Source organism: Gymnoscopelus braueri (assembly GCF_963280865.1).
Source record: "Gymnoscopelus braueri genome assembly, chromosome: 20".
Classification (NCBI taxonomy): Eukaryota; Metazoa; Chordata; class Actinopteri; order Myctophiformes; family Myctophidae; genus Gymnoscopelus; species Gymnoscopelus braueri.
Genome location: NC_137622.1, coordinates 26,617,436 through 26,629,433, shown reverse-complemented (window position 1 = coordinate 26,629,433; position 11,998 = coordinate 26,617,436). Strand labels below are relative to the sequence as shown.

The 11,998-nt window shown below is 41.4% G+C and overlaps 1 protein-coding gene across 2 annotated transcripts; it reads left to right on the top strand.

Annotated features, from left to right (window-relative positions):
• Positions 1-420: 420 nt before the first annotated feature.
• Positions 421-8,462, top strand: fam199x (family with sequence similarity 199, X-linked). 2 transcript variants are annotated; one of them, XM_080416681.1, is made up of 8 exons: positions 421-511; positions 3,024-3,199; positions 4,399-4,618; positions 4,855-5,013; positions 5,550-5,711; positions 5,982-6,165; positions 7,457-7,560; positions 7,806-8,462. In XM_080416681.1, the coding sequence occupies exons 2-8, from the start codon at positions 3,033-3,035 to the stop codon at positions 7,977-7,979; spliced, it is 1,170 nt and encodes a 389-aa protein (XP_080272807.1). In that variant the 5' UTR covers positions 421-511; positions 3,024-3,032; the 3' UTR covers positions 7,980-8,462. The 2 variants fall into 2 exon arrangements, with proteins under 2 accessions (XP_080272807.1, XP_080272808.1); XM_080416682.1 differs by having other exon boundaries at positions 3,021-3,199.
• Positions 8,463-11,998: the final 3,536 nt, after the last annotated feature.

Here is an 11,998-nt window from a genome sequence, read left to right as displayed (position 1 = left end):
TGTCTGTGGCGGCCTTTCTGTGTTCGTTCACTGAGTCTATCTACTCTGTACCTACCGTGGTCCAGTTAGCAGTGGTCCAGACTAGCGTTAGTGAGTTCTCTCTAACGCTCTGGACCAGGGCTACCACCTAGTCAAGGCTTTCCTAAGTTTTGGGTCGTTTATATTCTCTTTTTAGTGCTAGATATAGCATTCCATTTTGCTTTGGTTTTGGGTTATCTCTTTCCAGTATGTCAGGTAGCTTTTTTTGTTTTATCATAATCTAATCCAATGGGGTTTCCCGTATCTCATAAAAATAATTAATCAATGGGCGTCTTACTTTGAAGTACGGTTATCGGAAGTTCAACCGGCATTCACGCTGACTTGACGCTGGCGGTGTTCTCCAGTCTCGCGGTGTTTCTCGGGATGACGTCACACGGGTCATGCGTGAGCCCGACATCGGTTGAAAAGAAAGGATTTGCTAATGGAGGAGGTGGTGATAGAAAACATTGTTCTTTGAACGGCACAAAAAAAGGTTGGTTTAATTCTTTAGCTTGAGATCAAAATGCTTCTGTTATTCTGGACGTTTCGATGAGACGTTGAGAGGGACTTCATTCCATTAAGCGTTCCATTCGGTACCGCTTAGTGGGTTTGTTGTAATGGCTGATTTGTAGGTTTGTTGTACACCGTGTCGCGCACCGAAAATATGCGACTTGCAAGCCCCGCGCGCGTTGCGCCCGGGCCAGGCAAGTCGGTAGGTAGGACCGTGCGAGCTTGTAGATCAGTAGTTTTATGGTGCGCGACACCGGTGTGCAACTAAGTATAAATCTCCCTAAACGTCTCTCTCTCTCTCTCACTAGCTTGTTTCTTTGACGTTATTGTGTCTGACTCTTGACTTTAACCACCGCCTTCTGTCTGTTGCACATGTTGTTCGGGTTTAAATGCCCCGATTCGTTGCCAAAAATGACAGCGAGTCGATCAACACGGGATGGCATGTTGTTTAGTAGCAAAATATTAGCATCCTAGCGAGCTTTTGCTAACGAACGTCACCAACAATGACGCGGTCAACAACATTAGCTTAGCGCAGCGTTTAAGCCACTATTTATACTTAAGTGAAAGTATCAATGCCACCATGTTGAAATACTCAGTATTCAACATTTACTTGAGTAAAAGTACAACGGTATTGGCATCAAAATGTACTTAAAAGTAGCAAAAGTAGAAAGTACTCATTTTGCAGAATGTCCCATTTCACATGTTTTTCCAAATGTATTAAAGTCTTTTTGAAAATAGCAGATCTATTAAGCTCACAAAGCACCGCGACGCATTGTGAGCGTGTAGGTTCTTGATTGATTGAATATTTTATTAGCAGTTTGCTTAAAAAGAACAAAAGCATTTGACGTTGTCGGCAGGATTCGAACCTGCGCGGGGAGACCCCAATAGATTTCTAGTCTATCGCCTTAACCGCTCGGCCACGACAACTGTGAGATCTATAGCTTTCAATTAGCCTAATTATACTTAGGGCTGAAGTGGTTAATGTATATGTTTTGTAATAATCAAAATTAACTAGTAACTAAAGTACAATATTTTCCTCTGAGATGTAGTGGAATAGAAGTAAAAGTACTGAAATTTGGAAATACTCCAGCAAAGTAAAAGTACCTCAAAATTGTACTTAAGTACAGTACTTGAGTTAAATGTACTCAGTTACTTTCCACCACGTTTTGCGCTGTGAAAGTGTTTCATGCACGTTGGAACACGCGTGTGTTCAGTCAGTCACTAACTATATAACGGAACGTTACATTTCTTGCTTACTTAAAATGGTTTGGCTAACTTACATAGCATATTAGCCTAACGTGATGCGTCCTTGTGTCTGTAATGTTATGTAACGACTAACGAAGGAGCCTTTCAAACAGCACAGCAGCCTGATAATGATCTGATATAGGAGGTCTAAACATTGTAGATGAGTTGTGATTTGTTTACTGATTGTTTGTTCCTGTCAATCCACAATAAATGAAAGAAACATTTTGGATTAGGCCAAAATAGATCACCGGACTGTTTGTTTACCTTTCATTTGTTTCTCTGGAGACCAACACACGTCTACCGTCCCTTTTATGTGTGGCTGCATGTTTGACCAATGCTGTGGTTCTCAGCCTGTGGGTCGGAACCACCAGGGTCCCCACATGATTTTGGGGGGTCCTCAGATGACAGTGAAGTGACAATTTCAGGGGGTCCCCCTGTTCAAATATGATTATTTTGGGGGGGTCGCAGTCTGAAAAGGTAGAGAACCACTGGTCTAATGACATGTTTATTATAAATGGTATTTGGGCACATACTGTGTAAAATCAACCTCTAATACACATGTTGCTTTGTAAATGTTTATTTCCTTAACGCTTTGAGGCCATGTCTGAAATTATTGAGAAATCCTTTTGCAACTATGGATTATTGTACCTTTTTCGATTAATCGCATAATCGGGAAGCACATTATTTTTTATTATTGTATAATCAATGAATCTACACAAACATTCAGATGTATATTGTTAACTTTTATAACCTACCTAACCTAGTTAACTGTTGCAGGCATAGTCTAGTTCTAGTAAAATTGAGTGTGTCCTATTCCTGTATGTTCCTAACCACTCAAAGTCACTCAAATGTCTTGAGTGTCACTGTCTCCATAGAAATATTTGTCTCGACAACCAGTATAGCCCACATCTCTATCTGTTTCAGCTACAGTTGGCTAGTTAGTCCTTTTAGAAAGTTTAAAAATTTCATGCCATTTTTGCCTAATACAGTAGATGACACTCATATCCACAGTGACCAAGTCATGGAAAAATATTGACAATAATGGGGATCATCTTGTGGTTACGAGTTGGTCCCTTAATCACTAGGCCATTTGGTTTATCCATTTGCAACAATTATGTCATGCATTCCCCCCCTATATCTCGGGGTAAAGCTTGATTTACACCCCAAACCACCACTTAGACTTGTGTCTTTAGCAATCCATTTCACTAATAATATAATGTATATTGCTCTTCCTCTATCTGTTTCAGCAGCAGCCAGCCATGTCTGATGCTTTGTATGAGAAGTTTTTGGCCCCTGAGGAGCCCTTCCCTCTGCTCTCCCAGAGAGCCACCCTCAGTGATGTGGGAGGCCTGGATGTTAGTGACTTTGGCTGTCAGCTGTCATCCTGTCACAGGACAGACCCTCTGCGCCGCTTCCAAACTAATAGGTAAGCTCTGATATTGTGTATGTTAAATAGTAGGTTAAATGTTCTCTTTTATTAAATGGAACAACTTTGCATTGCTGTGGAAGTAAACTGGATTTAATGTTTCTTGCTTTGAGATAGCATTGATTCTAGACTAGGGTTGCCAACTACCCTGAAATTAAAATAAGGGACAGACGGCCGGGCCGTCCCTTATTTCCCCCAAAAATAAGGGACGCTTAGAAAAAGTATATAGCATATTATATTAACCGCTTGAACCCCAGCATCCATATTCTGGGAGGAACATTAGCCAAAAATGTCCGATCTACAAGCACACAACGCCACGTGTTGTGAGCTTGTAGATCGGATATTTTTGGCACAGAGATTTGGTTCAGACAGAAAAAGGTCAAGGACAACTCGGGTCTAGTTTATTAAGTCTAAAGATGCTAGAGGGTTTAAGTGGTTAACAACCTGTATTAAACTATATGTAAATGAGCTGTTTGAACTTGAATATGTGTGTAATTGATTGATTCCCAAAATTAAGGGACAATAAGGGACATGTCTTTTAGTTTCCAAATAAGGGACGATTCTGTATTTCAAGGGACAGTGCAACCCTATTCTAGACTAGAGAATCTAGATCTTAATTCTTATCCTTGTCAATTGGATGTTTTGTTTTGTTTGGAATTTTGCCTCAAATATCTCTGTAAAATTGTCATGTCATTGTCCCTTGTGGACTATGTGGTTGAATCTGACAATGCACTGATAATTTTGCATGTCTAATGTCATGTACATAACTGCTGCTATGTTCATGCACTGGATTATGCTTTGTGTTCATGCAGCTGGTTAATGCTACAGTATGTGTGTATTATGTACTAGAATCAACTAGATGTCTGATTTTTTGCCTCTCGACATGTTTTTTTCTCTTCCGTTTTTCTTCTTTCTTTTTCTCTCCCTGGACCCCTTCTTTTTCTCTTTCTGAAAATAACAAAAACGATGGAGCTTGCACAAAAATGTATTTCACCCAATTCTTTACAGCTGTAAACCTATGATGTGACAAAGTCTATTCTGATTCATTCATTTACCTGACAAAAAGGACAAATTTGGAAATGTTAAATATTCACATGTAAATACTATTCATGGTATATATTCACAATGAGTGTGCCTAATAGATTTGGGATAATAAGCGTGTCTCACACTTTTGTCCCCTTTGACATTCTTTCCTGTAGGTGGAACCTTACTTCATGTGGAACCAGTGTTGCCAGCTCAGAGTGCAGCGAGGAACTGTTCTCCTCTGTCTCAGTGGGGGACCAGGATGACTGTTACTCCCTTCTGGATGATCAAGAGCTAACATCCCTGGACCTGTTTCCAGAGGGAAGTGTTTGTAGTGACGTGTCCTCATCTATCAGCACCTACTGGGATTGGTCAGACAGTGAGTTTGAGTGGCAGGTAGGTTGGTAGCTTGACCTAACAAAACTCTTGGACTAATTTATCAATGATATAGTTTGAGACCATACTAGACCCGCATCCTAACTGGTGTACGTGAATAATAATTGTGGTTGCTGGTAATGGTCAATGATCTAGACCACTTGTAAGTTGCTCCAGATAAGGGAGGCAGATAAATACCTAAAATGTTACGTTCTTTCTTCATCTCATCATTGGTCTGCTTTATTTTGTCCTCCCAGTTGCCAGGAAGTGACATCGCCAGTGGCAGTGATGTGCTCTCTGATATTATCCCAAGCGTGCCCAGTTCACCCTGTCTGTTTTCCAAGAGGAAGGCCAAGCCCCACCCTCACCGCAATCTAGATGAGCTGCCCTGGAGCGCCATGACCAATGACGAACAGGTACAAAACACCACCCCATAATCCCTGTATGCTAAAGGAGTCCAGGAAATGGAGGGAACGTGTATTTGATCCAGTGTGATACATTTTTCTTAGTGATATTTTCCTCTCCTGGCAATGCAAGCTGATGGCTTCAGTGATGTCACATATAATTCCATTCCTCCACAGGACCAAACAAGGCAAAGCAGAGTTGATTGCATTACACAAGTGTGGGTATCAAATTGCAACCTTATCTAGATTCCAGATTTTTCCAGTTGCAAAAGCATACGATCTGTCAACAAGGCTGTATTTTCTAATAATTAAATAATGCTTTGAAGGTTGTGGCTCAATTGACTTTGCTGAAGTCTTTGTGTTGTGGGAAAGAAACTATTGATAGCCATACTATTCAGATGATTTTAAGATTCTTGCCCTTTAGTTCTCTCAGGACCATATAAGTCAATATTGTGAGGATTCAAAGTTTTAGTTAAAGACCATGACGGAGATACTAAGACTGCTCAAAGAGGATTCATGTGTGCATGTTTGTGTGCTTTCACCTCAAGGTTGAATACATAGAATACCTGAGTCGCAAAGTGAGCACAGAGATGGGGCTGAGAGAGCAGCTGGATATCATTAAGATCATCGACCCCTGTGCCCAGATCTCTCCCACTGACAGCGAATTCATCATCGAGCTCAACTGCCTCACTGATGAGAAACTAAAACAGGTGGGGGCCTACAGATGCCATTTTATGTTATTCTCATTATCATGGTCAGGATTTTTTATTAAGGTTTGCAAATGTGTATTCATAGATGGTTATGGTTTTGTCTAACATGCAAAAATATTCACAGTATGTGTCTCAAAAATATTAAAGATATGTCCACCAAAAAAACGCTATGGCAACAAAGCCTATATACGACATCTGTGCGGTGTTAGAGATTTATTTTCTTCCAGTTAGCTTCAGCCTTGATATTTGATGTGCTGTGTTTTTTTTTAGGTACGTAGCTATATCAGAGAGCACAGCCCCAGACAACGAGCCAACAGCACCAGGGAGAGCTGGAAAAGGAGCGGCCACAGCAGTGCCAGTACCAGCGGGGTCAGTGGAGCTAGCAGTAGCAATGCTAGCATGGTCAGCTCTGCTAGCTCATCTACTGGTTCTACGGCATCTAACTCAATAGCAGGTGAGGTTGTTGGTCTCATAGTCATCAGCTCATAGTTGCAGTGCTGAAAACATCATCCGTAGTACTGCTAGCACGGTCTAATGCAGCATCTCCTTTAACCCAGGCCCCTTCATTTTTTCCATGTAGCAGTCTGTGGAAAATCAATACCAAGTAGTGGTATCGATGGCTACTTGGTAAACTCGTTTGCCTATATACTGTTTAACCTGCACCTCTTCCTCTCGTTATAGCAGGGATCATCAAATAGATTTAACCTGTGTCCGAAACAACAACGCTTGCAATATAAGAACAGCTAAGATTCATGAAGCCGGAAAGTTGAGAGCAGATATTGACCCCTTTCTCAAATATAACAGGCATACTGCTTTGGGCCATGTCTACAGAGTTCATGACATGTCAGATATTCAGATAGCAACATTTTAACCGTTTACAATGCTGACAATAGGGAGGGAGCCATCGCAATATCCAACAAGGGTATTTATTGCACATTGCATATTTTCTCAAAATTGTCCAGTCCTTACATGCACAAGCACATTTCCTGACTTGTATCTGTCTCTCTGGCATTTCTTTCTGTCTCTTGTGCGTTATACCCCACCACCTGAAGTTAGACCCAGCAGAAACTGGTAGCACCTTTATTACCTTTAATATCCAAGTACTGTCACTAACTGAAACACGTAGTGTAGTGGTAGAACTGTCCCCAGTATAAAATGTTAAGTCTTGAACCCTGTTAAATCCCCCTTTCACATGTTCCTGGAGGCAACACACAGACTAGAATGTAGGTTTGTTTCTGTATATTTTTTGTTCTGTGCCAGTTGGATTTGGGCCTCCCAGATTTTGAAATTCTTGTATTAGTAACTGCTAACGCTTTAGTTCACATAGAAATGGTAACGAGAACAGGGCGCAGGGCTAAAATATCTGTCCACCACTGCAGAGTCTAGGCCCTAGGGTTCGAATCCACTGCAGTGCATCTGGCTTGTCCGAGCGTCTATACGAACACAATTGGCCCGTGTTTGGGTGAGGGAAGGCCGGCAGGGAGGGTGTTGTTTGTCACTGCACATATTACCATGGGCTGGGGTGGTGCCTGTCTGCATAGAATGTTGAGCGGGAGGAGTATGACCAAGGCTCTACATCCTCCTATGGGGGCTCCTCACTGGTAGGTGAGCCCGTAGGGTACAACAGCAGTGGGAGGAAGTAATTGGCATAACGACTCAATTGGGGAGAAAAAGGGGTAAAACATAATTGGCTAAAAAAGGGGGGAAATTGTAACGAGTAATTGTTCATGTTAACCTTGTTTCAGGTGGTCCAGCCTCAGCCTGTAGCGGAGGCAGTGTAGCAAACATCAGCAGAGCTCACAGTGATGGCAACCTGTCCAGTGCTGCAGAACGCATTCGAGATTCTAAGGTAAGTTGTATGCAATTTTGTTGGCATTCTAAGTAGTTTAAACTCTTAGCTTTTCTGCAACAAATATTATGGCCCCTCTCTATCCCTCTTCTCCTTTCGTTTAATTGTTAGTTGAATCCGATATGCATCATTTGCATGAATATAATTTTCACAATATTGGCAAAGCAGTTGGATCCACACATTGTAAACCAAATAATAGAATCAATAGCATAACAGTAAACATGTGTATGTGTGTCCTTCTGTAGAAGCGTTCTAAGCAGAGAAAACTCCAGCAGAAAGCCCTGAGGAAGCGTCAACTCAAGGAGCAGCGACAGGCAAGGAAGGAGCGTCTGAGTGGCCTCTTCCTCAACGAGGAGGTCCTGTCTCTCCGCGTCAACGAGGGGGACGACCGCGGGGATGACCTTGACGTGCTCATGTGACACCAGTGAACCAATCAGTGCTCCCTCTACGCCTGTCCTCTCACCACATGACCACCGCTGCATAGCTCGCTTCATAGGTGACGCCAACACATAGCCTAAGACAGATATCAGACGTTTGCGTAGCACAGAATGCTCAACTTCCGAATCAGGACGCCACTGCACTTACTTATGAAGCGGGTCCTACCTTTCTAGAGGGGCGTATATACCGCCAGCACAAAGAAAAAGCCTTATCAGATTAATGTTAAAATGACAAACCCCTTAAATGAACTAATACTTGTTTGTGACAACGTAAGCCGAAACGCTGTGCTGATACATAATGTGTGATACATTATGTGACAATAAACATTTTAAACACCATTTTATTTCGTATTCTCCATCATGGCCAGTAGTGTTTACTTAAATTTACTTCAGCTTACCTCTCTTTCAATTACTTTACATACTGTAAGTGAATGAAAGCAGCTTTAACCACATGAACCCTAGCATCCCTATTTTGTGGCTAACATTTGGCACAAATGGCACATCTGAAAGCTTGTGAGCTTGTAGATGGGTTATCTTTGGCAAAGATTTGGTATAGAGGAAAAAAGGAGTTTACCTAGTATAGAGCCCTGGGGGACTCCAGTCAACTAAGTAAATAGGATTTAAGTGGTTAACAGCTGCTGCTTGCAGGAAGAGTCTTGGCAGCAGTGATGGCATATCTTCTGCATTTTAAATGATCAAATTAGACAAGAGTCCGGCGGCTTATAGTTGTTGATGGAAAGAATGTGCTGCTGCTGATGTGAATTATGAACTTGAATGGCATTCAGGTGCCCTAGTTTGAATAGGCATGCCTTTCAAAGGAGATTTTCTTGTATCTTTCTTTGAAAGCTGGTGATTGTGATTTTGACTGCCCCGTCTGTCTTGTACCCTTGAATTCCATTGCCAGTAAAGCCCCACACGACACCACACTACATGGCCTCGCATGGGGCAGCACCCAAAATATCAGCCGTTTCCATTACACAAAAGTACGGTACCCCCCTCCCCTCCCGGAGGGGATCGACTTCAAGCGACGCCCCCCTTTCTTCAACATCTCGGTCCTCTGTAAATACTACAGCAGACACTAACGCAAAGAGAAATCTGCACTATTGCTATAGGTGGACGACGTTTATGGGTCACATGGGCCACAAGGGTCTTCATCAGGTCTTTACAACAATAGCGACGATTAGCATCAGGGTGAACATGGCCAAATAATAACTTACGGTAATAGCCAATTATCATTATCCTTATCCTAATCGACCGGCATTTCTAACATCAGCAGTAACACATCCTCACAGATACAAAAATATGAAAACATATGGGCATAGCAGCCGCGACTCGCGAACCCAAATCTGTCTCCCGCACAAGTCGTTTGTGTTGACAGGCACAACTGTGAGGATTCTCCGACCAATCAGTAGTCAAAAGCTTTACACGTCACTGGTCTAGCTCAGACCTACCCTGGAGTGGTGCCAAAATAGGCATTTCAGACCCCTTTGGCACCACAGAGCCCACTTTGGCCCAGGTCCTTGTATATGGAAACGACAGCACAAGTAGGTGGTGTGGTGTGGGGCCTTGCTAGTGGAAATGGGGCTGTTTCACTTTTTAAAAACGATTTGGAAGAGATCAGGAACCACACATTTTGAGTTGTAGAACTGTAATCGATAATGTGTATATAATTTATCCTTTCTTTGCTTTGTGGTTGTGCACGTCTTTTTCATTCAGGCCTTTTATTAAACCCCACATTTGCTTTGATTTTACTTATGTTGGCAAAAAATAAGTGTTAGTTTCATAAAAGGAGTTCAAATATTTTAATATTAGTCCGATAAGGCTGTTTTCTTTTGCCCTGGTGGCATTTACGTCCCACCAAAAAGTTGGTGGTTGGACCACCACAGTACCCCACTTCACAAGTACAGTGGGGTCAGAATGCTCATGATACAAAATGACTTATGTACTGCCTGCTTACAAATAGTCATTTCCATACACATTATGTATAGACAATGCTGATGTTATCTGTCCATGGCATAGTTTGCTAATGCTTCTACTAGTATGCTATTGCTAGTCACGAGAAAGCCTTATGCTATTGCTAGTCACGAGAAAGCCTTTGGGGATACGAGGGCATCTACCTGATATTATAATGCTTGAATAGATATTAGCCTTCATATGCTGTAGCCTTGCTAGCCTGCTTAATATAACTAATGCTACTGCTGGGACAGCCTAGAAGCTAATTTAGACACAGATTTGCTACTATTGCTGCTTGCTTACCACTATTGCTGCTACAGCAAGACAACAGTCTAAAATTTAGAGTCCATTGCTGCAAGGACAGACTTGGAGATGTGCTTAGTTGAGCCGCATAGCTCATTGCCATTCATTTGGGGTGTCTTGTAGTGTTTAAGGCCTGTTAGACAATTTTGCAGACGGAATGACATATACTGTACATATACACAGTCACATTGCAATTATTTTTTGCATTGCTTTGCGGCTCAACTAATTAAACAAGCAACAGGACTCATAATGAGCGTAAAAGCACTGTGTGCTGGCAGCGCCATTCTCCTGTTCTATGGAGAACGCGCTGATGTTCGATGGGAGCAGCGCCTTGGATTTTCTGCATTGGCATGCATGCATGTGCTGTCCAAAGTTCAGACTTTGTCAGCCTTGACCCTGTGTGCTGCTGGTCTTTTTAAAGCATGTCATGAAAACGGATTTTCCAACGAGAAGGAAGTTTAAAACGTGAGTTTAAACATCTAGTTATCAAACAGCACAGTAGATTACTTGTCGTAGTTTGGTTAAATGTAGCTTTAACAGAATTGGAAATACTCCAACTGGGTAGAGCAAGAATGGAAGAAATGGTTAAATTGGGTTAGCTTTGTTAAAAGACTAGTAAGCACATTTTAACGTCTTCTTGCAAGTGATCACACATTTGTGAAGAGCGAGAATGTTCACAGCTCATAAATGAATTAAAAAACCTCTGGATTAGTTAAGTTGTTACCTGATCTGACACAGAAAAGCACTTTTCCAGTTGTAGTCAGATAGGTGAATTTGGAATTAAGGTGAGCAGAAGTCAGGACAAGAAATTAGAGTAAACTATTTAAACACACAATTAGAAAAGTGCATAATGTGGACATTTAAGGATTTCTGAAACCTGTAAATAAATGGGCAGATGTGTCTAAATCCATCCAGCTGGCTGAGGGATGTGGTTCCATTTCATCCTTAAGGCTTAGAGGGAGTACTGAAACATTGCATGCTTAAAACATCACCACAACGATGCACGAACACTGTGGTGAACTAACAACTAGCATCTTTGCAAAAAAAATAAGAAAAAAAAAACTATTTAAAAATGACTTTGTTCTTGTAAATAAATGTTGAATAACAGTATATTTCCTTTAAAATGTCCTCCTATAACTCTAGAAGTTTGAGAATCTGAACTTTACCTTTGATCTGTACATAACGCCATAACAAGGTAGTGAACTAAGTGGTCCTCAAAGCTTTCTACACATGCACTGCTTTCGAATGGTGCAAGAGCAGTAAATTGCTGTTGACTTCACATTATTTTTGATATTGCATATTAATTTGATGCATTAAATCATTTTTTTCTCCTTTTTTTTTTTTTTACATACATCAAGGGTCTTTCCCTCAACTCAGGCCTAATTTGTCTTGGTGTGGGTTGACATCGTTTTTTTGTGTCTACCTGCCCCCCCCCACCATTCAACATTGCTTTATGCCAGTTATTCTTTGTGTTCCAGAATACCGGTTACTTTTTTGTTCTATTTTCTGTTTATCCTTGAGTTGCTTTTTTGTATGAATATAAAGGAGAGAGTTGAGCTTAAGATTTTCACTGTTATGATACTTTTTTTTTTGCTCTTCTAAACAGCAGTAAGCCACTTTGGCTGCCATCAGTGTTTGATCTGTGTGACTGTTAAGTTGAACTGGTTTCTACTTAAGCATTTGCATATAAAAGCAAGATGTGTGAACCTGTATGCCACAAAGAAAATGTCATTTACATTGCTACA

What these genes read in the sequence shown, in the direction of transcription:
- fam199x (XM_080416681.1), top strand. Translation starts at nt 3,033, where the DNA reads ATGTCTGATGCTTTGTATGAGAAGTTTTTGGCCCCTGAGGAGCCCTTC. An exon ending in ACAGTGAGTTTGAGTGGCAG is followed by an intron (nt 4,619 to 4,854) that starts GTAGGTTGGTAG and finishes TTGTCCTCCCAG; the next exon opens with TTGCCAGGAAGTGACATCGC. An exon ending in GGCATCTAACTCAATAGCAG is followed by an intron (nt 6,166 to 7,456) that starts GTGAGGTTGTTG and finishes ACCTTGTTTCAG; the next exon opens with GTGGTCCAGCCTCAGCCTGT.